The sequence below is a fragment of the Pezoporus flaviventris genome, unplaced genomic scaffold, assembly GCF_033815535.1.
Source record: "Pezoporus flaviventris isolate CSIRO_AGI_PZ_B2104156 unplaced genomic scaffold, CSIRO_AGI_Pfla_v1 ptg000468l, whole genome shotgun sequence".
Lineage (NCBI taxonomy): Eukaryota > Metazoa > Chordata > Aves > Psittaciformes > Psittacidae > Pezoporus > Pezoporus flaviventris.
Window position 1 is genome coordinate 201,867 of NW_026893015.1, and position 26,200 is coordinate 228,066.

Genomic DNA, 26,200 nt, shown 5'->3' on the forward strand with positions numbered 1-26,200 from the left:
TGTGGTCAAGCAGTGGCAGTGGTTGTGCAGGGAGGTTTTGGATTCTCCACCCTTGGAGATACTGAAAACCTGACTGGGTATCTTTGACAGCGTGTTCTTGCTGAACATTCTTGAGGAGGCTGTCCCGAAAGAGATGATCCCCAGAGGTCCCTTGTGCACTAAATGATTCTCTTTGCTATGATTCTGCTTGTTGTGATGCCCAGGTAGCTGTGCTTGGAAAGAGACTTGATGAAGTGTGTGCTGCCATGGGGAGCTTGGGTCAGAGGTGTGGGTAGAAGTGCATTAGCATTTCCAAGGTTTATGGCAAGGGAAGCGCTGGTGTCTGGGCTGGAAGCCCACAGGAGGGTTTTGCAGGGGATTTAATGCATTACTGTGTTCTGGTGGACCTTTTCCTCCAACTTGATGGCCTATTGAGCCCTAGCTTGGTGCTGCTCGTGGTTGGCTGAGCACTGGGTGAGGCTTGGATGCAGGAGAAGTTTATTGATGAAGAAAATGGTGAAAAGGCAGGAGAGCCAAGGGAAACAGTGTAACGTAAAAGTAGGGCAACCATCAGCTGGGTCCCCTGTGTGTAGCAGGTGTTGCCTGAATCCTGAGGTTTTTGTGTCCCACAGAGGGAGCAGTGCACTAGAGATTCCCAGTGGGGTTTAGGGTGTGAGATAGTGTTTGAAGTGGACTAGATCAGAATGAGAAGTGAAGAGAAGGAATTTGGAGAGTAGGTATCTCACCCTGCAGCAAGGGGTGGAATGGACGCTCTACTAATCCCTGGTGAGCATCAGCTGGAGTTCTGTGTTGAGTAGAAGAGAGACATGGAGCTCCTGGAACAAGTTGTGGTGCCTGGGAGCAGTTCCAGTAGGCTGGGGGAGAACTCATGCCCCTCATTGTCAAGAAGATCAGGAGGTACATTCTCAGAAAGTAGAGGCTGTTGAGCCTGACCTCATTCCCACAGAAGGCGACGGAAGAAACCTTCCTGGAGAGCAGTGCCATGCCCAGCAAGGTCAGGGTGACAGGCTGTGGTTTAGGTGTGGATTTTGGGAGTGGAAATTGTCCTTGACCAACCTCTGTGTCTTCTCTGTTGAAGCCACTGGGTGTTGGCAGAGGTTAGAGCAGTGTCTATTGCTGAGCTGTCCTTGAAGGAAGCCTTTGTCACTGTCTCCCATTACAAGCTCCTTGTAAGCAGAGAAAGTCTGGGTTGTGAAAGAGCCCAGTGAGGAGGACTGCAAAGTGGCTGAAGGGCTGGGCCCAGAGGCTTGTGGTCAGTGGCAGGAAAAAGGGTTCTGGACTCAAGGGAAAAAAGGTGAAATTCCATGGGCAAAGAAGGAAATCCTTTTTCAGTGTAAGGAAAGTCAATGAGTGGAAGAGGTTGTGAAGTCTCCAAGGTGGAAGCTACTGACAACCCAACTGTCCATGTCTAAGACAAGCTGCTGTAGCTGGACACTCTAGCTACTAACTCTAACGAGTTTGTCAAGTGTGTGCTGGTAGTCAAGGTATGCAGAGGGGAGCGTTATCGCATCGAATCATTTCTTTGAGACTTTGGATGGGCATGTGTCATGTTCTGGAAGGCCTCCACCTGCCACTGTGTATTGTTGTTGGGTGTCCTGGCATTTATCCTAGGAGATGACTAGTGGCCCTTTTCCACCAAACCTAATGGCCTGTGGAGACCTGACTTTTGATTGGTGAAGGTGGATGATCCTTGGTAAAAGAAAAGAAGAGGAGGCTTTTCAGGCTGGGATGCAGGGGGACTTTATTGAGGAAAAAGGGTTGAGAAGTCAGAATCACCAAGTGGAACAAAGAGGATCTGATGTGCAAGTAGAGTGACCATCTGTCAAGGTCTTCTGCTTGCAGAAGACTATGCCAGAGTTTCAAGGCCTTCCTACTTTGCAGAAGGAGCAGATCCCTGAAGTTTCCCCCAGTGTTTTCTGCCCTTTGAGATGTTTTTTATAGCAGAAAGTACTGAACATCACCAAAGGAATGATGCACAGGAAGAAGTGTAAAAAGAGGAGGATCTATGCGATATGATGCAAAGAGGCTGGTCTGGCCCCCAGCCTTGCTTCCTCTCCTGGTACCTTGAGATTGGAAGCTGTTGTGGGCAGGTCCACTCATCAAAACCAGCAGAGACATGCATCTTCAGTCCATGTCTTTGCTTCTCGAATGTACGTGAGTGGTTTCATGCGTGTTGTCAATGGCCCTTAGCAGATGTCACAGCCTCTTCCTCTGCCGTAGCAACCCAGGCCTCCGAAGCCGTAGCCAAGGCCGTAGCCGAAGCCCCCAGAGGAGACGGGCACTCCCTGGGCGCTGAGGACGTTGCCCACGGCAGCGGATGAGGAGGATCCGACGGCGGTGCTCTGGGGGAAGGAGCTGAGGATGGGTCCTGGCAGGGTGACCAGCACGGCGGGAGGCTGGATGACGACGCGGGAGTCCTCGCACTGCCTGACACAGGGCTCGTTGCAGCTGTTGGCCAGTGGGGTGGGTCCGCAGGGGCGGCAGAGGTCGTAGCAGGCCATGTCTGTGGTGTGGAGGGGCCCTGGCAGGGGAGAGGAGAGGAGAAGATGGAAGAGAGGGTGTGGGGGGAGCGGAGGGCGTGGGGGTGCAAGGGGCGGTGGTGCAGGAGGGCGAGGCAGTGGGGAGGCTGGTGTGGGGCTGTGGGTCTGGGGAGGCGTGAGGGGTGCTGAGGCTGGGGCAGAGCGTGCTGGAAGAGCCGGGGCAGGGGGGCAGGAGCAGAGGGCAAGGGGCTTGAGGCTCACCTTGTTGAGCGCGCAGGAGAAGGCGTCAGCAGAGGCGAGTGAGGGACAGAGGCTCTGGGCCGGCTTTTATGCTGGTCCCCGAGGGGCGGGACAGCCTTTGCGCATGGCAGCATTTGTCAGCAAGCAGCTGGTGCGTGCCACAGCCTGGCAAGTCATGAGCTGGGGCGTGTTCTCCTTCCCACAGTGCTCCCTTTGCATGTCCTCCTGGTGAGGACGTGTCCATCCGGCCCTGGCGGCAGCCTTGAAGTGAGAGTTGGTGTTTGGGACGATTTGCATGGAAGATGCCTGTCAGGCTGTTTTGCAGATACAGCCATGGCCTTGGAGGCGTGGTGTGTCAACACTGCGGTCATTCCGTGGCACTTGTGTGTTGTGGTTTTTGGTGCCTTGTGAAGAGGTGGCTCCATGTTCATTGCAGCCCTGTCAGGCTGGTCTGGGCTCTGGAGTTTTGGTGGCATGAGGGGCTGCCTCTTCCATCCCATTTGTTCCCTCCCTGCCTTGCTGCTAAGTCCCTTAGCTTGTCTTTAGGCCTGTCCTTTCGCATTGAGTGAGCTCTGTGGTCGTCAATGTGGATCTCCTTGTGCCCTTTGTGCTTTTATGGTTGTAGCTGGAGAAAGGGGGCTGCCTACTTGTGGTGTGGAGGGGCCCTGGGAGAGGAGAAGAGAGGAGAAGAGAGGAGAGGAGAGGAGAGGAGAGAATAGACAAGAGGGTGTGGGGAGAGCGGCGTGCGTGGGGGTGCGAGGGGCGGCTAACTACAGGCTGGTCAGCGTCATCTCTGTGCCAGAAGAGAGCATGGAGCAGATTCTCCTGGTAACTATGCCAAAACACTTGAAAAAGGGAGAGGTCATCACTGACAGCCAGAGGGGCTTCACAGTGGGTGAATCCTTCCTGACAAGTTTGGTGTCTTTCTGTGAGGGGTTATAGCATTGGTGGTTAAGGGAAGATGTACTGTTGTCATATACCTGGACTTGTGCAAAGCATTTGATAGTGTCCCAATCAATAACCTTGTCTCTAAAGCAGAGAGAGGTGATGACGAAAGGTGAACCACTTGGTGGATATCTTGACCCATGACTCTTTTGTCATATTTTCTCTATCTGTTTGCAGAGGAGGAGTGATGGAGTAGGTTAGCAGGCACCAGGCAGAGGTAACACAGAACATATGAAGAACGTGCGACAGAGGCATGGCTGGAAGCGCATAAATGTTTCCAAGCATTTGTTTACAGAGGCAAGGAGCTGGTGTGATGTGATGGAATCTCCCTGAGTGCAGTGGGTGGTGTTGCTGGTGCTATGCTTCCCAAGAGAGCTCTGGTGATGCCTGTTTCAACCCACCCCGTTGGCCTGTTGAGCCCTGTTGTTGTGCTGGGTGCGACTGGACGAGCCTTTGGGGAAAAAGTGAAGAGGAAGGGCCTGAGGCTGGGATGCAGGAGAACTTTATTGAAAAAAAAAAAAAGTGGAAAGGCAGGAGCACCAAGAGGGAGGGAACCAGTCAGAGGTAGACTGAGCACCAGAGCAGAGTGGTGGTGGCCTGGGCACACTGTATGGGGTTACCACGGTCCTTGCAGAAAGGGGTAAGGTGTCATGGACTATGTGTGCCTGACCTTGGGACCCCTGTCGGATGTGCTCCTGAGACAGGGGCAACTTCATCAGAGCCATGCGCAGATGAGTGTTGTCATGTTCAAGACTGTTTGAGTCACTGTGTAGCCCTGGCTTTGTGTTGCGTGAAGTTGGAAGAGCCTTGGTAGGAGAAAGGGAGAGGAGATGTCACAGGCTGGGAAGCAGGAGAACTTTATTGAGGCAAAAGAGTGAAAACATACAAGCATAAGGTGGTAGTGATGGTCTAAGGTGTGAGTACAGCAACCATCCACTGAGGTCTCTTGTTTGCAGTAGATTTTGGCAGAGCACCAAGGTCTTCCTGTCCTGAATTGGAAGGAGCCCACTAAAGGTCCCCTGAATCTTTCTTAGCTTGTGAGATGCTGGTTGTGCCAAACAGTACTGGATATAGCAGATGGTTGATGCAGAGAAGGAAGTGAGAGAGCAGGAGGAGGTCCATGGAGCATGTCACCAGGCAGCACGTACTGGCCCCAGGCTCTGCTTCCTTTCTTGGTGCCTTGAGAACCTGTGGACAGCAGATATATGTGCCAGGAATAGTATGGATGTGCATCCTCAGTCCTTTGCATTGCTTCCAGTGTGTTGTCGGTGGTTGTCAGGGTGCTGTCAAAGGCCCTTAGCAGATGTTGATGACTCTTCCTCTGCCCTAGCATCCTGTCCTGGGTTCAGCAGTAGCAGTCATTTTTCCCCTCCTTGGTAGCTGGTGCAGTGCAGTGTTTTGACTTTCGGCCTGGGAGCAGAACTGATAGCGATGTTTTGGTTTGGCCAAGGACTTTGTGAGCCTCATGCTCTGGAAGGGAGGAGGGGAAGCCAGGAGGAAGCAGAGACAGGACACCTGACCCAAACTGACCAAAGAGGTATTCCATAGCACAGCACGTCATGGCCAGGATGTAACTGGGAGTTAGCCGGAAGGGCTGGGAGACTGCAGGGTTGGAGGAGGTATCGGTCGGAGCTTGGTCGGGCTTGGGGGGCAAGTTATCGGTCAGCTGGTGCTGAGGTGTTGTATTCTCTTCCCTTGTTATTTCCTTTATCATTATTATCATTGGTGGTAGCAGTAGTGATCTCTGTTATACCTTAGTTACTAAACTGTTCTTATCTCAACCCATGGGAGTTGCATTCTTTTCGATTCTCCTCTCCGTCCCTCCGGGAGTAGGGGGAGGGAAAGAAGGGAGGGGGGTGAGTGAACGAATTACCTGTCTGGGTTTAAACCACGACACATCCCAGGCCTTTGAAGCATCAAAAGTTTAATAAAAATATTATGTAAACACCAGCAAGGGCTGTCTCCTCATCCAGAAATCTACTCACGTCCATGTGGGAGACACAGAGATCAATCAAGCATGATTTTCACTTTGCAAATCCACACTGAACTCCCCATCACTTTCTTGTTTTTCATGGCACTGGCAGTTGTTTCTGGAATTATTTGCACTGACCCTTTTCCACAGGTATAAGATCAGACTCAACAGCCTCTACTTTCCCTGTTCTTCCTTACTATCTTCTTCAACACAGGGGAGCTTTGTGAGTTCTCCTCTAGCTTTCAGAGAAAGAACCCAAGCACTATCAACTTTCAAAAATAATCAAGATGGGCCCCCCAGGGGCATCAGCCAGCTCCCTCAACATTTGTGGCTAGGAAGTGTCATACCATAGAGACTTTCATACGTCCAGTCCCAAAGCATTCCCTCCTACCTCCTTTCATTTCCCTAATCTGCTAGAACAGCTCACCTGGCAATCAGCCTATAACAGACTCAACTTTGTTGAATTAGGTCTGGCCTTGGAAGTCATTAAGCTATCAGCATGCAGCCACCACCAACAGGACTCAGCCTCAGCATGGTATCTTCACCCCTAGTCCCCTCATCAATCCTCAAGTCCACTTTCTGCCCATTAAATATTCTGTAGAGAAGTGACCTCACCCTTTGTACCTACCCCAGTGTAAGTATCTTAAAGGCCCTGGCCCATCAAACTCCCCAGGTTGATGCTCCTAACACCCCTCCTCCTCTCAACACACTCACAGACTCACCCAGAAACTCACCTACCCTTCTGATGTGCCTACGTAAAGCAACGTGTCACGTCAGAGCCCAGGCTAAAAATGTGTCAGCTCAAAATAATGGAGCTGATACAGAGGAGCAAATACAAGAGTTTGGGGAGCCTGGCAGAGTTATGCACATCACAGGGATTTCCAGACATGAACTAGGGTTACCAGAACAATGGCCTGCTCACACAAAAAGACCTCCTGTACCTGCTTGAAACACCACCCACAGGGATGGCCCCAAAGGCTATTACTCTAAGAAGGTGGTCCCATTCCTTCCAGCTACAAGAAGAAGCCAGAGGGGCACCAGGCTTTTGACCTGTCATACTCCCACTTGAAAGCTGCCGCCAGGACCGGAAGGACACGTCCTCAACAGGAGGACATGAAATCACAGAATTGCAATAAGGAAAACACAACCACAACTAATTGCTTGTGAGGATCTGACATGCACCAGCTGCTTGCACAAACATGCTGTCATGCACAAAGACTGTCTCAGCCCCCTCGGGCACTCAAGGACCAGCATAAAAGCCGGCCCGGTGCCTCTGTCTCTCACTCGCCTCTGCTGACGCCTTCTCCTGCACGCTCAACAAGGTGAGCCTCAAGCCCCTTGCCCTCTGCTTCTGCTCCCCTGCCCCGGCTCTTCCAGCACGCTCTGCCCCAGCCTCAGCACCCCTCACGCCTCCCCAGCACCACAGCCCCACACCAGCCTCCCCACTGCCTCGCCCTCCTGCACCACCGCCCCTCGCACCCCCATGCCCTCCTCTCCCCACACCCTCCTCTCCCCACACCCTCTCTTCCATTCTCTCCTCTCCTCTCCTTTAGTCTCCCAGGGCCCCTCCACACCACAGACATGGCCTGCTACGACCTCTGCCGCCCCTGCGGACCCACCCCGCTGGCCAACAGCTGCAACGAGCCCTGTGTCAGGCAGTGCAAGGACTCCCGCGTCGTCATCCAGCCTTCCACCGTGCTGGTCACCCTGCCAGGACCCATCCTCAGCTCCTTCCCCCAGAGCACCGCCGTCGGATCCTCCTCATCCGCTGCCGTGGGCAACGTCCTCAGCGCCCAGGGAGTGCCCGTCTCCTCTGGGGGCTTCGGCTACGGCCTTGGCTACGGCTTCGGAGGCCTGGGCTGCTACGGCAGAGGAAGGGGATACAACATCTGCTAAGGGCCATTGACAGCACACATGAAACCACTCACGTACATTCAAGAAGCAAAGACATGGCCTGAAGATGCACGTCTCTGCTGGTTTTGATGAGTGGACCTGCCCACAACAGCTTCTAATCTCAAGGGACCAGGAGAAGAAGCAGGGCTGCAGGCCAGACCAGCCTCTTTGAGTCATATTGCATAGATACTCTGCTTTTTCCTCTTCATTCTGTTCATTGCTCCTTTGGCGATGTCATGTACTTTCTGTTGTGAAAAACATCTCAAACGGCAAAAACCATTGGGGGAAGCTACATGGATCTGCTCCTTCTGCAAGGCAGGAAGACCCTGATACTCTGGCATAGTCTCCTGCAAGCAGAAGACCTTGGCAAGGGGTCACTCGCACATCAGACCTTCTCCTTCCTAATTGTTGCTTTTATTTTTTCACTCTTTTACCTCAATAAAGTTCTCCTGCATCCCAGCCTGAGAAGCCTCCTCTTCCTTTCTTTTACCAAGGCTCTTCCAACTTCACCCATCAAAAATCAGGTCTCTACAGCCCATTAGGGTCTGCGGAAAAGGGGCACCAGTCATCTCCTTGGATAAATGCCAGGACACCCAACAACAACACACAGTGGCAGGTGGAGGCCTTCCAGAACAAGACACGTGCTCATGAATGGCTCAAAGAAATGATTGGATGTGATAACGCTCCCCTCTACATACCTTGGATGAAGTGTCCTAGTGCCAGCACACACTTGACTAACTCAGACTTAGTAGCTAGAGTGTCCAGCTACAGCAGCTTGTCTTAGACTAGTTGGGCTTTCAGTAGTTTCCACCTTGGAGACTTCACAACCTCTTCCACTCATTGACTTTCCTTACACTAAAAAGGATTTCCTTCTTTGCCCACGGAATTTCACCTTTTTTCCCTTGCGCCCAGAACTTCTTGTCCTGCCGCTGACCACAAGCCTCTGGCCCAGCCCTTCACACTGGCACTAGAAGTCTGCAGCCAGGGCCAGATGGACACGTCCCCAACAGGAGGACATGCATAGGGAGGCTTGTGGGAAGGAGACACCCACACTCTCGAAGCCAAGGCAAGGTCTGAGGATGCAGTTCTGGGCAGTTCTTGACATGGGAACCTCCCGTCCACAGCTCCTCATCTCGAGCCACCAAGAGAAGAAACAGCGCACGGGGCCTGCCCAGGATGCCTGAAAATATTGCCCCTGCACCTCCTCCTGTTGTACTACTTCCTTCCTCACATCATCTCTTTGCCTGTGTCCAGGACTCTCTGCTGCAAGCCCCTTCTTACAAGTCAAAGACTATTGGGGAACCGCTGCTATGCTGCTTGTACTGCAGGGAAGGACGAGGTCAGTGCTCTGCCAAAATGTACTGCAAGCAGAAGACTTCTGCTCATGGTCGCACTCCTTGCACCTCAGACTGTCTCACTTCCACTTGGTGCTTTTGCTGCTTTTACATTTTCATTCTTTCGTCTCAATAAAGTCCCCAGCATCCCAGCCTGAGTCTCCTCAGAATCACTTTCAACAGCAGGAACCTCTCCAGAGAAGGTGCTTTAATCCCTTTTCTTAAACAGGACAACTAGAGCTGCATTCATGGCTCCACGGCCACCTGGTGTTTCAGTAGCTCACAGCACAGAGATTCCACCACCTCTTCTACTCTTTGCCCTTCCACACAGGCAAAAAGGCTTGCTTGGTTTGCCCATGCAATCCCATCTCTTTCCCCTTGTACCCAGGGCCTCTTCTTCTGCACCAGCACACCAGGGCCTCTTCTTCTGCACACCAGCGACAAGAGCTGGGTTCCCACCACTTCTTTCCCTGCCATCAGCAGCTTTATTCCCATTGATGATGGGCACCCTGCACATCCTTCTCTCTGGGGTGGCTCACTTCTCAGCCTCTTATGATCCAGACCCTCCAGTCTCTTGGTGACCCTACACTGCTCCTGCTCCAGAAAGTCCAAGCCCTTCCTCACTGGGGAGCCAAGAAATGAATCCCACATGGGATTCTCCTCAACATTTCTGACGAGGAAAGCATGGTCCCCTCCCCTTACCAACTGCAACACTCCTCAATAAGCATCCCTGGAGACTGGTGGACCCTTTTCTTACAAGGGTACGTTACCATCTCACGGTCCCTTTGTTCCCCACCAGGACCACAAAGGGCCTTCTCTCCTAAGATGTTTTCTAACCCATTGGTCCCACAGATATTCCTGCTACACGGGGTCACTTCTCCCCACAAACAAGACTTGGCATCTGCCCTGGCTGAACTCTTGTCCTTCACAACATCCTCCTGGACAACTTGTAACCCCTCATAAAAAGACACCAAATTTGTCGGGAAGAATTCACCCACTGTGAAGCCCTTCTGGCTGTCAGTGATGACCTCTCCCTTTTTCAAGTGTTTTGGCATAGTTACCAGGAGAATCTGCTCCATGCTCTCTTCTGGCACAGAGATGACGCTGACCAGCCTGTAGTTAGCCCGGCTCTTCTTTCTAGCTTTTTCAAAATGAGGACTATGAATTGACCACTTGCTGTGGGGTCACTCCATCACATTGGCCCGGTCCTTAAGGAGGATGTGGCACAGGGCTGGCCCCACGTACAACTCCTGAGCTACACTACTTGAGACTTGCCCTCAAATGGACTTTGTGCTACTCATCACAAGCTGCTGGGCTCAGCCCTTCAACTACGCAGAAGCCCAGTGCACTGGCACCAGACACAAAAGGTACTTTGTCAGCTTGTGGATGAGCATGTGAGGGGTGAAAGGGTCAAAGACTTTACAAAGAAATTCAAGGTAAGCACCAGCTATGGCTGTCTCCTCATCCACAATGATGGGCACTCCCATGGAGAGGAGACAGAGTTCAATCAAGCATGATTTACCATTTGCAAATATATGCTAGAACTTCATCTCAATTTCTTGTCCTTCCTGGGAAGACATTCACAGTCCTTTCTAGGAAGACTTCCTACATCACCTTCTATGGGAACATGATCAGACTCAAGACCTTCTAGCTTCCCAGTTGTGCCTTCCTAGTCTTCTTCAAAAGAAGAGGCCATTCAGCTCTTTCCTCCTGTTCAGGAACCACTTCCAGGCACTATTAACTCTCCTAAGATACATAAGACACACCTCCCAAGAACTACAGGCAGCTCCCTCAGTATTATTGGTTACCTTCATGCCCCAGGGACTTCCATGCATCCAGTCCAAAAGCTCTCCCTCTGACCTCCCTTCAATTTCCCCAACCACAAAACAGCTCACCTGACAATCAGCCTGCAAAACACTCACCTTGGATGAACTGGGGCAGGCCTTGCCAGGCATCAACCCACCAGCATGAATCCACCACTAACAGGGCCCAACCTCTGTGGCCATGTAAAGCATGTCTGCATCCGAACCCCTCTTTAATCTCCAAATCAACTTTCACCTGTCAACACTGAGCAGAGAAATGGCGTCACGCAGTGGCACTACCCCAGGCAAAGATCACAAACCTGGTGCACGATTCCACTGGCAACTGCTCCCTAACACCTCTTCCACTGACATCCTCACAGGCTCTCCAGAACCACAACTGCCTTTGTGAGGTGCCCCACATCTAGCAATGCGTCACACCAGAGTCCGGACTGAAAATGTGCCAACCCCTCATCAGGGAAGCACTAGAGAGGGGCCAACACACGACTTCTACGGCACTGTCAGGAATCCCCACATCACAGGCCTCAACAACACTGAACCTGGGCTAGCAGGACAAGCCTGCTCTAACAAAGAGGCAACCTAGGCCTGCCCTCAGCACCACCCCCTGGAACATCATTAGGAGGGCAAAACCCCAAGCAGGAAGCCAGCTTTCTCCAGCTACAACCATAAAAGCACAAAGGGCACCAGGAGATCCACATTGACGCCCACAGAGCTCACCCAATGGGAAAGGACAGGCCTAAAGACAAGCTAAGGCACTTAGCAGCAAGGCAGGGAGGGAACAAATGGGATGGAAGAGGCAGCCCCTCATGCCACCAAAACTCCAGAGCCCAGACCAGCCCGACAGGGCTGCAATGAACATGGAGCCACCTCTTCACAAGGCACCAAAAACCACAACACACAAGTGCCACGGAATGACCGCAGTGATGACACCCCACGTCTCCAAGGCCATGGCTGTATCTGCAGAACAGCCTGACAGGCATCTTCCATGCAAATGGTCCCAAACACCTACTCTCACTTCAAGGCTGCTGCCAGGGCCGGACGGACACGTCCTCACCAGGAGGACATGCAAAGGGAGCACTGTGGGAAGGAGAACACGCCCCAGCTCATGACTTGCCAGGCTGTGGCACGCACCAGCTGCTTGCTGACAAATGCTGCCATGCGCAAAGGATGTCCCGCCCCTCGGGGACCAGCATAAAAGCCGGCCCAGAGCCTCTGTCCCTCACTCGCCTCTGCTGACGCCTTCTCCTGCGCGCTCAACAAGGTGAGCCTCAAGCCCCTTGCCCTCTGCTCCTGACCCCCTGCCCCGGCTCTTCCAGCACGCTCTGCCCCAGCCTCAGCACCCCTCACGCCTCCCCAGCCCCACAGCCCCACACCAGCCTCCCCACAGCCTCGCCCTCCTGCACCACCGCCCCTCGCACCCCCATGCATTCCGCTCTCCCCACACCCTCTCTTCCATTCTCTCCTCTCCTCTCCCCTGCCAGGGCCCCTCCACACCACAGACATGGCCTGCTACGACCTCTGCCGCCCCTGCGGACCCACCCCGCTGGCCAACAGCTGCAACGAGCCCTGTGTCAGGCAGTGCGAGGACTCCCGCGTCGTCATCCAGCCTTCCACCGTGCTGGTCACCCTGCCAGGACCCATCCTCAGCTCCTTCCCCCAGAGCACCGCCGTCGGATCCTCCTCATCCGCTGCCGTGGGCAACGTCCTCAGCGCCCAGGGAGTGCCCGTCTCCTCTGGGGGCTTCGGCTACGGCCTTGGCTACGGCTTCGGAGGCCTGGGCTGCTACGGCAGAGGAAGGGGATACATCTGCTAAGGGCCATTGACAACACACCTGAAGCCAGCCACCCACACCATGGAAGACATGGCAAGGTCTGAGGATGCAGTTCTGTGCAGTTCCTGACATGGGGACCTCCTGTCCACAGCTCCTCGTCTCGAGCCACCAAGGGAAGAAATAGGGCACGGGGCCTGCCCAGGATGCCTGAAAATATTGCCCCTGCACCTCCTCCTGTTGTACGACTTCCTTCTTGGCATCATCTCTTTGCCTGTGTCCACGACTCTCTGCTGCAAACCCCTTCTTACAAGTCAAAGAATACTGGAGGACCTCTGCTATGCTGCTTGCGCTGCAGGGCAGGAAGAACTGCAAGCAGAAGTCTTCTGCTCATGGTTGCACTCCTTGCACCTCAGGCTGTTTCACTTCCACTTGGTACTTTTGCTGCTCTTACATTTTCATTCTTTTGTCTCAATAAAGTTTCCAGCATCCCAGCCTGAGTCTCCTCAGAATCACTTTCAACAGCAGGAACCTCTCCAGAGGAGCTGACTTAATCCCTTTTCATGAACAGGACAACTAGAGCTGCAGGTGTGGGACCATGGCCAGTTGGGTTTTCAGTAGCTCACAGCACAGAGACTCCACCACCTCTTCCACTCTTTGCCCTTCCACACGGGCAAAAAGGCTTGCCTGGTTTGTCCATGCAATCCCATCTCTTTCCCCTTGTACCCAGGGCCTCTTCTGCATGTGCACACCAGTAACAAGAGCTTGGTTCCCACCACTTCTTTCCCTGCCATCAGGGCTTTATTCCCATTGATGATGGGCACCCTGCACATCCTTCTCTCTTGGTTGGCTCACTTCTCAGCCTCTTCTCTATGAAAGATGATGCAGACCCTCCAGTCTCTTGGTGACCCTGCACTGCCTCTGCTCCAGAAAATCCAAGACCTTCCTCACTGGGGCACCAAGAAATGAATCTCACATGGCATTCTCCTCAACATTTCTGATGAGCAAGGGATGCTGCCCTCCCCTTACCCACTGCAACACCTCTGAATGCAGCCCTGGAGTTTCGTGGGCACTTTTCTTACAAGGGTAGGTTGTCATCTCATGGTCCGTTTCTGCTCCACTAGGACCACAACGTCATTCTCTCCTAAGACGGTTTCTAACCCATCGGTCCCACAGATATTCCTGCTACACGGGGTCACTTCTCCCCACAAACAAGACTTGGCATCTGCCCTGGCTGAACTCTTGTCCTTCACAACATCCTCCTGGACAAGTTGTTCAAATGTGACATGAGCAGGTACACCATACATTGGATAAAGAACTGCTGAAGAGCAGGGCTGAAAGTCTCAAAGTGAATGGAGCTAGATGTGCTTTGTGAAGGGTCACCTGCAATATTTCCCATTACTCCATTCTAGGGACATTTCTGGACAATATTTTTATCACACCTCTACAGGCAGCAGTTGAATGCACTGTTCACAAGCTTGCTGATGGGACTGGGAGTTGCTGTTGATTCTCCTGAAGGACAAGAGGTCTTGCAGGAGGATCTAGATAGGTTGCAGCATTGGGCAACCATCAATGGCATGAAATGTAAGAAGCACAAATGCTGGATTCTGCGCCTGGGATGGAGCGATGCTGGACACAAGCACAGCCTGGGAGAGGAGTTCCTGGAGAGCAGCCCTGCAGAAAGGCACCTGGGGGTGCTGCCTGGCAGCAGGTTCAATAGGAGTCAGCAGTGTGCCCTGGCAGACAAGGGGGCAAACCGCATCCTGGGGTGCATGTGACTGTTCACTCAACTCTTGCTCTGATTTTGGCTGCCCCAGCTTTTGGTGGGGCCTGAGGTATGCTGGGTGCAGCGCCATGAGGTCAAAATGAGGCACTATTTAGGCAGAACACGTGGCAAGAAAGGGCTGTAGGGTCATTATGCAGCCATTATCACCTGGAAATTGCTGTCTCCTGCACATCACCTTTTGTCTGGCAGTTCACTCAGAAACCACTACGTTGTGGAAAGGCATCAGACCAAACCTCCAATCTGGAAGGTACAAAGCATCAGCTAACCCTTAAATGCTTTTGAAGCAGATCCAGCAGCTCCTGGAATGCTGAGGCTTTCGTGTTTCCAAGAGTGACACAAGTAACATCGAAACCATGACAGAGCAGGAAGAAGGAGCACTCTTACCACTGGCAGGTAATTATATATTTTTGGTCATAAGTACACTATGAGAAGACTTAGATGTTGTAGGTTGTCGTGGTTTAAACCCAGTCAGATAATTCGTTCGCTCACTTCCCCCCCTTTCTTGCCCTCCCCCTGCTCTCGGAGGGACGGAGAGGAGAATCAAAAGAATGCAACTCCCACGGGTTGAGATAAGAACAGTTTAGTAACTAAGGTATAACACAAATCACTACTGCTACCACCAATGATAATAATGATAAAGGAAATAACAAGGGAACAGAATACAACTCCTCACCACCCGCTGACCGATAACTCGCCCCCCTCAGCCCGACCAAGCTCCGACCGATACCTCCTCCAACCCTGCAGTCTCCCAGCCCTTCCAGCTAACTCCCAGTTACCTCCTGGGCATGACGTGCTGTGGTATGGAATAGCTCTTTGGTCAGTTTGGGTCAGGTGTCCTGTCTCTGCTTCCTCCTGGCTTCCCCTCCCCCCTGGCAGAGCATGAGGCTCACAAAGTCCTTGGCCAAACCAAAACATCCTTGTTATCAGCTCTGTTCCCGAGCTGAAAGTCAAAACACTGCACTACACCAGCTACCAAGGAGGAGAAAAATGACTGCTACTGCTGAACCCAGGACAGGTTATGACTTGTCTTCTGAAGAAGAGGATTTATGTGTTACCCTACACTGGGCAAATATGAGTAGAGCCCTGGTTTCTTGTGTCTTCACTGGATTTCGTTATGACCTCAGAACATAGAGTTGAAATAACTGAAGAGGTTGTCCTGTAAATCTGAGAAACATAAATGGAGCCTAACACTGGGCACAGATCAGGTTGTCCAGGCTCTAGTGTGCCACATCCACTCTCTTGATTTTCTCACTGATACAAAGGGATGAGCTCTATTTCAGCCATCAGGAAGCACTGCAAGAAACCCACAAACCACAGACACGAGTGCCACAGGATGACATCACTGATGACAACCCACCTCTCCAATACTTTCATTGCATGTTCTGCCAAATGCCCTGACATGCACCATCAACACCAAGCCTTTGGTCTCTAATACTTGAAAGCTGCCGCCAGGGCCAGAAGGACACGTCCTCAACAGGACGACATGAAATTCCAGAATTCTTGAAAGGAAAACACAACCACAGGTAATTACCTGCAAGGATCTGACATGCACCAGATGCTTGCACAAACATGTTGTCATGCACAAAGGCTGTCTCAGCCCCATCGGGCACTGCAGGACCAGCATAAAAGCCGGCCCAGAGCCTCTGTCCCTCACTCGCCTCTGCTGACGCCTTCTCCTGCGCGCTCAACAAGGTGAGCCTCAAGCCCCTTGCCCTCTGCTCCTGCCCCCCTGCCCCGGCTCTTCCAGCACGCTCTGCCCCAGACTCAGCACCCCTCACGCCTCCCCAGCACCACAGCCCCACAGCCCCACACCAGCCTCCCCACTGCCTCGCCCTCCTGCACCACCGCCCCTCGCACCCCCACGCCCTCTGCTCTCCCTACACCCTCTCTTCCATCTTCTCCTCTCCCCTCCTCTCCTCTTCCCTGCTCTCCCAGGGCCCCTCCACACCACAGACATGGCCTGCTACGACCTCTGCCGCCCCTGCGGACCCACCCGGCTGGCCAACAGCTGCAACGAGCCCTGTGTCAGGCAGTGCGAGGACTCCCGCGTCGTCATCCAGCCTCCCGCCGTGCTGGTCACCCTGCCAGGACCCATCCTCAGCTCCTTCCCCCAGAGCACCGCCGTCGGATCCTCCTCATCCGCTGCCGTGGGCAACGTCCTCAGCGCCCAGGGAGTGCCCGTCTCCTCTGGGGGCTTCGGCTATGGCCTTGGCTACGGCTTCGGAGGCCTGGGCTGCTACGGCAGAGGAAGAGGCTGCAACATCTGCTAAGGGCCCTTGACAACACGCATGAAACCACTCACGTACATTCTAGAAGCAAAGACATGGACTGAGGATGCCCGTCTGGGGTAATGCTGGCACACCAGTTCACCTTCCGCAGCTCCTTCTCTTCTGGCACTAAGCAAGCAGGGAAGGGCCAGCCCTGGTAAGATGGCCCATGGATGTCTTCCTCTTCTCCAAATTCCTTCTCTGCACCATCCCATCTGCTGCGTGCAATACTGCTTGCCCCACCAAAGGCTGAACAGCACTGGGGGACCTCCAATGGGTTCATCCCAAGTCAAGCCAAGACGACCTTGGTGCTCTGACAAGATCTGTTGCAAACAGAAGACCTCAGTGCATGGTCACCCTTCTTGCATCTCAGCTCTCTTCCTCCTTATGCTTACACGTTTTCATGCTTTTCTCCCAATAAAGTTCTCCTGCATCTCAAACTCTGACACCTCCTGGCCCTTTCTTCTACCAAAGCTCTTCCAACTTCACGCAGCACAAAGCCAGGGCTCAACAGGCCGTCAGGACAGGTGAAAAAGGCCACAAGGATTCTGCTGGGAAATATGCCACCACAATCAACAAAGACTGACACCTGGGGTGCTTTCACGCATGACAGAGGTTTGAGCCAGCACTGGTTCAAAGACAGTCTTGAACATGACAACACTGCCATGAGCATGCCTCTGATGGAGTCGCCACAGACTCATGAGACCATTTGGGTTTTGTCCCACGCCCTACCTGATGCAAGGGCCTTGGGTATCCTATGCAGTGTACCCAGATCTCCACCCTTCCTGCTCTGAGATCCTCCTCTGACACAGGTGTGGGTCAGTGTTGCACTGACCACCTGGCTGCTTGGCCCCCATTCCACACACACCACAGTTCCCAGACCATGGTCTCACCTTCCTATGTGGTTCACAAATGATGTCTTGGAGTTTCCCCGAGCCTTCAGCACCTCTTCACAAATGAAGCCCATCAGGGACCCATTCAGGGAGTCTCCTGACAGCCATCCTCCCTGCTTCAGAGTCTCTGGACCACCTCTGCAGGTGGTTCCAACCCGACTTCCCTCTGCTCTGAGGTCACACAGAAAGTCCCCACTGTGAGGTCTCAATCCTCCTCACCTTGGTCCTGCAAGGGCCTGCCTGGGGCACTGGGGACAAGTGCAGGACCAAGCCTTTGACCCAGTTCTGCTGCAAAGATGGGTGTCTGTGAGTGGTGCTTGGCTGAGCACTAAGTCATCACTGAGCTGCTCTATCACTCCTCTTCCTCAAGAGGACAGGGGAGAGAAGAATAAGATGAAAGTCTCCTGAATCGAGGTAAGAACATGGACATCACTCACTGCTTTCCAGTGGCAGCAGAACAGACTTAATATAGGGAAATTCATTTATCAAAATCAAAAGTCAGAGTAGAACTATGAGAAATCAAAATGAATCTTAAAACACCTTCCCCCAACCTCTCCCTTCTTCAATGTTCATCTTCCCTCCTAAATTACTTACTCCCTTGCCCAAAACAGCACAGAGGGATGGGAAGGGGAACTGTGGTCACTTCACCCCACATTGTCTCTGTCCCTCCACCCTCCTCACACTCTTCACCTGCTCCATTCTGGGGCCCCTGCCACACGAAACAGCCCTCCATGAGCTTATGTGAATCCTTCCCACAGGCTCCATTGGACTTGGAGAAAGCTTCAGGCACCTTCTCACGGAAGGCACCACAGCAGAATAACGGCTAACAAAAAAATTCCACATAAAAGCACTCACCCAGTGAACACCTTCCAAGTCCAAAGGCCACCAAGACAACAACAGAGCACATCCAAAGAACAGGCCAAAAGATGGGCTTAGAGACCTGGCAGGAAGGCAGAGAGGGACCGGATGCAATGGGAGGGGCAGGACCCTCACGGCCAGCACAGCTCCGAAGCCCAGACCAGTGTAACAATGCTGTGAGGATATGGGGCCCCCTCTTCACAATTCCTCTTGCCTCAATAAAGTTCTCCTCCATCCCAGCCTGTCATGCCTCCTCTCCCTTTCTTCTACCAAGGCTCGTCCAACTTCCCGCAGCACTAAGTCAGGGATCAGAAGGTCATCCATGTAAATGGAAAAAGGCCGTAAGTCTTCTCCTGGTAAGTATGCCAACACTAGCATCAAAGACAGGCTTCTGGGTTGCTTCCACAATGTGATACAGTGGTTTGAGGCACAAAATGGCTCAAACAATCTTGAACACGACAGCTTTCCCCTGAACGTGCCCTTGATGAAGTTGCCCCCAGCCTCATGGGCACACCTGGCCGGGGTGCCAAAGCCACCCACACAGGTTTTCATGGCCCCTTACCCCTTGCTGCAAGGATTGTGGATAACCCCATACAGTGGGCCCAGGTCACCAACCTCACTGCTCTGGGATCCTTCTCTGACTCCAGTGTGGGTCCTTGTTGCACTGACATCCAGAATGCAGGGTCATCATTCCACACACCAGAGCCTCCAGGCTATGATCTCACCCTGCTATGCAGTCCACAAATGATGCCTTTGAACCTATTTTGTACACCAGCCCCTTTTCACGCAAGAACCCATCACAAGTACAACGTTACAAGCATAAAAAGGCACCACGACACCCATAGAGCTCACCCAAGAGGAAAGGACAGGCCTACAGACAGGACTACTGACCTTGCAGCAAGTCAGGGAGGAACCTAATGCAAAGGAAAGGGCAGCCTCTCATAGCCAGCACAGCCCCGGGGCTGCAAGGACGTGGGGCCCAATCTTCACAACGCACCCACAAACCACAGCCACGAGTGCCACAGGATGACATCAGTGATGACACCCCCACCTCTCCAACGCTTTTGCTGCATGTTCTGCCAAATGCCCTGACATGCACCATCAACACCAAGCCTTTGGTCTCTAATACTTGAAAGCTGCCGCCAGGGCCAGAAGGACACGTCCTCAATAGGAGGACATGAAATTCCAGAATTCTTGGAAGGAAAACACAACCACAGGTAATTACCTGCAAGGATCTGCCATGCACCAGCTGCTTGCACAAACATGCTGTCATGCACAAAGACTGTCTCAGCCCCCTCGGGCACTCCAGGACCAGCATAAAAGCCGGCCCAGAGCCTCTGTCCCTCACTCGCCTCTGCTGACGCCTTCTCCTGCACGCTCAACAAGGTGAGCCTCAAGCCCCTTGCCCTCTGCTCCTGCCCCCCTGCCCCGGCTCTTCCAGCACGCTCTGCCCCAGCCTCAGCACCCCTCACGCCTCCCCAGCCCCACAGCCCCACACCAGCCTCCCCACTGCCTCGCCCTCCTGCACCACCGCCCCTCGCACTCCCATGCCCTCTGCTCTCCCCACACCCTCTCTTCTCTCCTCTCCTCTCCTCCCCTCTCCCAGGGCCCCTCCACACCACAGACATGGCCTGCTACGACCTCTGCCGCCCCTGCGGACCCACCCCGCTGGCCAACAGCTGCAACGAGCCCTGTGTCAGGCAGTGCGAGGACTCCCGCGTCGTCATCCAGCCTCCCGCCGTGCTGGTCACCCTGCCAGGACCCATCCTCAGCTCCTTCCCCCAGAGCACCGCCGTCGGATCCTCCTCATCCGCTGCCGTGGGCAACGTCCTCAGCGCCCAGGGAGTGCCCGTCTCCTCTGGGGGCTTCGGCTACGGCCTTGGCTACGGCTTCGGAGGCCTGGGCTGCTACAGTGGTGGAAGAGGCTGCAACATCTGCTAAGGGCCATTGACAACACACATGAAAACACTCACATACATTCTGGAAGGAAAGACGTGGACTGAGGATAGACAGCTGGGGTAATGCTGGCACACCAGTTCACCTTCCGCAGTTCCTTCTCTTGTGGCACAAAGCAAGCATTGAAGGGGCCCGACCAGGCTTCCTGGTAACATGGCCCATGGATGTCTTCCTCTTCTCCAAATTCCTTCTCCGCACCACCCCATCTGCTGTGTGCAGTACTGTGTGCCCCACCAGCATCTTACCAGCGGGGCACCTCCAGTGGGTTTCTCCCCAGTCAAGACTGAAAGACCTCACTGCACTGACAAAATCCACTGCATACAGAAGACCTCAGTGCATGGTCACCATACTTGCACCTCAGCTCTCTTCCTCCTTATGCCTGTGTATTTTCATGCTTTTGTCTCAATAAAGTTCTGCATCCCAACCTCTGACACCTCTTCCCCATTCTTCTACCATGACTCTTCCAACTTCACGCAGCACAAAGCCAGGGCTCAACAGGCCGTCAGTGTGAGTGAAAAAGGCCACCAAAATTCTCCTGGGAAATATACCACCACAACCAACAACGGCTGGCACCTGGGGTGCTTTCACAACGTGATAGAGGTTTGAGCAAGTTCTGGCTCAAAGACAGTCTTGAACATGACAACACTGCCATGAGCATGCCTCTGATGGAACCACCACAGACTCATGAGACCATTTGGGTGTAGTCCCAGGGCCACCCACTGAGAGAATCATGGTCCCGTCCCCCTTGCGGCAAGGTCCTTGGGTATCCCATGCAGTGTGCCCAGGTCACCACCCTTCCTGCTCCGAGATCCTCCTCTGACCCAGGTGTGTGTCCTTCTTTCACTGTCCTTCTGGCTGCTTGGTCCCCATTCCAAACATGCCAGAATTCCCAGGCCCTAATCTCACCTTGCTGTGGAGTCCACAAATGATGAGTTGGAGTTTCCCGAAGCCATCAGCAACTCTTCACCAAGATGCCCAGCAGTCCCCATGCAGAGGATCTCCTGATCACCATCCTCCCTGCTGCAGAGTCTCTGGACCACCTCTGCAGGGAACCCCAAGCCATCACTCCTCTGCTCTGAGGTCACACAGAAAGCCCCCGCTGTTAGGACACAATCCTCCTCAACTTCGTTCAGCAACGCCCTCCATGGGGCACTGAGGACAAGTACAGAACCAAGCCTGTGAGCCAGCTCTGCTGCAAAGATGGGGCTCCGTGAGTGGAGCTTGGCCTGGCAACAAGCACTCATTGAGCTGCTCTATCACTCCTCTTCCTCAAGAGGACAGGGGAGAGAAGATGAAAGTCTCCCAAATTGAGGTAAGAACATGGACATCACTCACTGCTTTCCAGTGGCAGCAGAACAGACTTGACTCAGGGAAATTCATTTACCAAAATCAAAAGTCAGAGTAGAACTATGAGAAATTAAAACAAATCTTAAAACACCTTCCCCCAACCTCTCCCTTCTTCAATGTTCATCTTCCCTCCTAAATTACTTACTCCCTTGCCCAAAACAGCACAGAGGGATGGGAAGGGGAACTGTGGTCACTTCACCCCACATTGTCTCTGTCCCTCCACCCTCTTCACACTCTTCACCTGCTCCATTCTGGGGCCCCTGCCACACAAAACAGCCCTCCATGAGCTTATGTGAATCCTTCCCACAGGCTCCATTGGACTTGGAGAAAGCTTCAGGCACCTTCTCACGGAAGGCACCACAGCAGAATAACGGCTAACAAAAAAATTCCACATAAAAGCACTCACCCGGTGAACACCTTCCAAGTCCAAAGGCCACCAAGACAACAACAGAGCACATCCAAAGGGAAAGGACAGGCCAAAACCTGGCAGCAAGGCAGAGAGGGACCGGATGCGATGGAAGGGGCAGGCCCATCATGGCCAGCAAAGCTCCAATGCCCAGACCAGTGAAACAATGCTGTGAGGATATGGGGTCCCCTCTTCATAATTCCTCTTGCCTCAATAAAGTTCTTCTCCATCCCAGCCTCTCATGCCTCCCATCCCTTTCTTCTACCAAGGCTCGTCCAACTTCCCACAGCACTAAGTCAGGGATCAGAAGGTCATCCATGTAAGCGCAAAAAGGCCATGTCTTCTGGGAAGTATGCCACCACTAGCATCAAAGACAGGCTTCTGGGTTGCTTCCACAATGTGACACAGTAGTTTGAGGCACCGAATGGATCAAACAATCTTGAACATGACAACGTTCCCCTGAACGTGCCTCTGAAGATGTTGCCCCAGGCTCATGGGCACATCTGGCAGGGGTCCCAAGGCCACCCACACAGGGATTCATGGCCCCTTACCCCCTTGCTGCAAGGATTGTGGATAACCCCATACAGTGGGCCCAGCTCACCAACCTCATTGCTCTGGGATCCTCCTCTGACTCCAGTGTGGGTCCCTGTTGCACTGACATCCTGGGTTCATGGTCCCCATTCCATTCACATCACAGTCCCCAGGCCATGGTCTCATCTCACTATGGGGTCCGCAAATGATGCCTTTGGGCCTATTTTGGACACCAGCCGCTCTTCACTACACAGTCCAACAGTGCAGGATGTCTAGGGAACAACCATCTTCCCTGCTGCTGTGTGCTTGGACCACCTCTGCAGGGGACGCAAGCCACCATCCCTCTGCTCTGAGTCACATAGAAAGCCCCCACTATGCAGTCACAATCCTCACCACAGTGGCGCAATGAGGCCCTGTACAAGGCAATGGGGATGAGGTGCAGGAACAAGCCTGTCACCCTGTTCTGTGAAGATGGGGCTCTGTGGTGGGTTCAACTTGGCTGGGCACCAAGTGCTCTTACCATTGGCAGGTAATTACATATTTTTGCTCATAAGTACACTTTGTGAAGACTCAGATGTAAGTCATGACATGGATGCTGAAGAAGTGAATTTAAAACTTAACCTGCACTGGGCAAAAATGGGTAGTGCCCCGGTTTCTTATTTCTTCTTTGTATGTCATTATCACCTTAGGACATAAACTTGAACTAACAGAAGAGTTTGACCTGTAAATCTGAGAAACATAAATGGAGCCTAACACTGGGCACAGATCAGGCTGACCAGCCATTAGTGTGCCATCCACTCTCCTGATTTTCTCACTGATACAAAGGGATGAGCTCTATTTCAGGCATCAGGAAGCACTGCAAGAAACCCACAAACCACAGACACGAGTGCCACAGGGTGAAATCAATGATGACACCCCCAGCGCTCCAATGCTTTTGCTGCATGTTCTGCCAAATGCCCTGACATGCACCATCAACACCAAGCCTTTGGTCTCCAATACTTGAAAGCTGCCGCCAGGGCCAGAAGGACACGTCCTCAACAGGAGGACATGAACTTCCAGAATTCTTGGAAGGAAAACACAAGCACAGGTAATTACCTGCGAGGATCTGACATGCACCAGCTGCTTGCACAAACATGCTGTCATGCACAAAGGCTGTCTCAGCCCCATCGGGCACTGCAGGACCAGCATAAAAGCCGGACCAGAGCCTCTGTCCCTCACTCGCTTCTGCTGACGACTTCTCCTGCGCGCTCAACAAGGTGAGCCTCAAGCCCCTTGCCCTCTGCTCCTGCCCCCTGCCCCGGCTCTTCCAGCACGCTCTGCCCCAGCCTCAGCACCCCTCACGCCTCCCCAGCACCACAGCCCCACACCAGCCTCCCCACTGCCTCGCCCTCCTGCACCACCGCCCCTCGCATCCCCATGCCCTCCGCTCTCCCCACACCCTCTCTTCCATTCTCTCCTCTCCCCTGCCAGGGCCCCTCCACACCACAGACATGGCCTGCTACGACCTCTGCCGCCCCTGCGGACCCACCCCGCTGGCCAACAGCTGCAACGAGCCCTGTGTCAGGCAGTGCGAGGACTCCCGCGTCGTCATCCAGCCTTCCACCGTGCTGGTCACCCTGCCAGGACCCATCCTCAGCTCCTTCCCCCAGAGCACCGCCATCGGATCCTCCTCATCCGCTGCCGTGGGCAGCGTCCTCAGCAGCAGGAAGAACTGCAAGCAGAAGCTCATGGTCGCACTCCTTGTACCTCTGACTGTCTCACTTCCACTTGGTGCTTTTGCTGCTCTTACATTTTCATTCTTTTGTCTCAATAAAGTTTCCAGCATCCCAGCCCGAGTCTCCTCAGAATCACTTTCAACAGCAGGAACCTTTCCAGAGGAGCTGACTTAATCCCTTTTCATGAACAGGACAACTAGAGCTGCAGGTGTGAGACCATGGCCAGTTGGGTTTTCAGTAGCTCACAGCACAGACACTCCACCACCTCTTCCACTCTTTGCCCTTCCACACAGGCAAACGGCTTGCCTGGTTTGCCCATGAAATCCCATCTCTTTCCCCTTATACCCACAGCCTCTTCTTCTGCATGTGCACACCAGTGACAAGAGCTGGGTTCCCACCACTTCTTTCCCTGCTATCAGCGGCTTTATTCCCATTGATGATGGGCACCCTGCACATCCTTCTCTCTGGGGTGGTTCACTTCTCAGCCTCTTATGATCCAGACCCTCCAGTCTCTTGGTGACCCTGCACTGCTCCTGCTCCAAAAGTCCAAGTCCTTCCTCACTGGGGAGCCAAGAAATGAATCCCACATGGGATTCTCCTCACCATTTCTGATGAGTAGGGGATGCTGCCCTCCCCTTACGCACTGCAAAACCCCTGAATGCAGCCCTGGAGACTCGTGGGCCCTTTTCTTGCAAGGGTACATTGCCGTCTCATGGTCCCTTTGCTCTACAACAGACCACAACGTCATTCTCTCCTAAGACTGTTTCTAACCCATTGGTCTCACAGATATTCATGCTACACGGGGTCACTTCTCCCCACAAACAAGACTTGGCATCTGCCCTGGTTGAACTCTTGTCCTTCACAACATCCTCCTGGACAAGTTGTTCAAATGTGACATGAGCAGGTACACCATACATTGGATAAAGAACTCCTCAAGAGCAGGGCTGAAAGGGTCATAGTGAATAAACTTAGAATTAAACATGGAACTAAATAAACTTAGAATTAAACATAGAATTAAACTTGGATAGGGATGTTGAGGATAACAGGAAGAGATTCTACATGTACGTAGCAAACAAAAAACAGACTAGGGACAACATCGGCCCCCTCAGGAAGCTCTCAGGAGAACTGGCTACACAGGATTTGGAGAAGGCTGAAGTTCTGAATGACTTCTTTGCCTTGGTCTTCACTGCCAAAGGCTCTGACCGCACCACCCAAGTCTTGGAAGGCAGAGGCAGGGACTGAGAATGAAGACCTTGGGCCCACGGCAGGAGAGGAACTGGTTCAAAACCATCTTAAAATATAAATGTGCACAAGTCCATGGATCCTGATGAGATCCATCCGTGGGTCCTGAAGGAGCTGGGGAATGAAGTTGGTAAGCCGCTGGCCATCATATATGAAAAATCATGGCAATAAGGTGAAGTTCCCAATGACTGGAAAAAGGGAAATATAACCCCCATTTTCAAGAAGGGGAAAACGGATGACCTGGGGAAGTACAGAGCAGTCAGTCTCACCTCTGTGCCTGGCAAAATCTTGGAGCAGATTCTCCTGGATGGCATGCTAATGCACGTGAAAATCAACAAGGTGCTTGGTGACAGCCAGTATGGCTTCACTAAGGGGAAATCCTGCCTGACCAATTTGGTGGCCCTCTATGATGGGGCTACAGAACTGATGGACAGGGGTAGAGCAGTTGATGTCATCTACCTGGACTTGTGTGAAGCGTTCAACACTGTCCCACATGACATCCTTGTCTCTAAATTGGAGCGACATCAATTTGATGGATGGACCACTCAGTTGATACCCTGAAGGGAAGGAATGCCATCCAGAAGGACCTTGACGCGCTTGTGAGGTGGGCTGATGCCAACCTCATGAGGTTTAACCAAGCCAAGTGCAAGGTCCTACACCTGGGTCAGAGCAATCCCAGGCACAGCTACAGGTTGGGCAGAGAAGAGATTCAGAGCAGCCCTGAGGAGAAGGACTTGGGGGTGTTGG

General features: G+C 53.1%; 5 protein-coding genes across 5 annotated transcripts; 4 read left to right on the forward strand and 1 right to left on the reverse strand.

Annotated features, from left to right (window-relative positions):
• Positions 1–2,186: 2,186 nt before the first annotated feature.
• On the reverse strand, positions 2,187–2,501 carry LOC133263829 (feather keratin 1-like). The gene has a single exon (XM_061443696.1). It carries the CDS (start codon positions 2,499–2,501, stop codon positions 2,187–2,189), a length of 315 nt encoding a protein of 104 aa, XP_061299680.1.
• A 4,343-nt stretch (positions 2,502–6,844) lies between these two features.
• On the forward strand, positions 6,845–7,533 carry LOC133263816 (feather keratin 1-like). Its single transcript, XM_061443684.1, has 2 exons — positions 6,845–6,921; positions 7,164–7,533. The coding sequence occupies exons 1-2, from the start codon at positions 6,845–6,847 to the stop codon at positions 7,531–7,533; spliced, it is 447 nt and encodes a 148-aa protein (XP_061299668.1).
• Positions 7,534–12,164: 4,631 nt separating this feature from the next.
• Positions 12,165–12,497, forward strand: LOC133263798 (feather keratin 1-like). Its single transcript, XM_061443667.1, has one exon. The coding sequence runs from the start codon at positions 12,186–12,188 to the stop codon at positions 12,495–12,497; it is 312 nt and encodes a 103-aa protein (XP_061299651.1). The 5' UTR covers positions 12,165–12,185.
• Positions 12,498–16,193: 3,696 nt separating this feature from the next.
• On the forward strand, positions 16,194–16,508 carry LOC133263802 (feather keratin 1-like). The gene has a single exon (XM_061443670.1). The coding sequence runs from the start codon at positions 16,194–16,196 to the stop codon at positions 16,506–16,508; it is 315 nt and encodes a 104-aa protein (XP_061299654.1).
• A 3,374-nt stretch (positions 16,509–19,882) lies between these two features.
• Positions 19,883–20,197, forward strand: LOC133263805 (feather keratin 1-like). The gene has a single exon (XM_061443674.1). It carries the CDS (start codon positions 19,883–19,885, stop codon positions 20,195–20,197), a length of 315 nt encoding a protein of 104 aa, XP_061299658.1.
• The last annotated feature ends 6,003 nt before the right edge of the window (positions 20,198–26,200 follow it).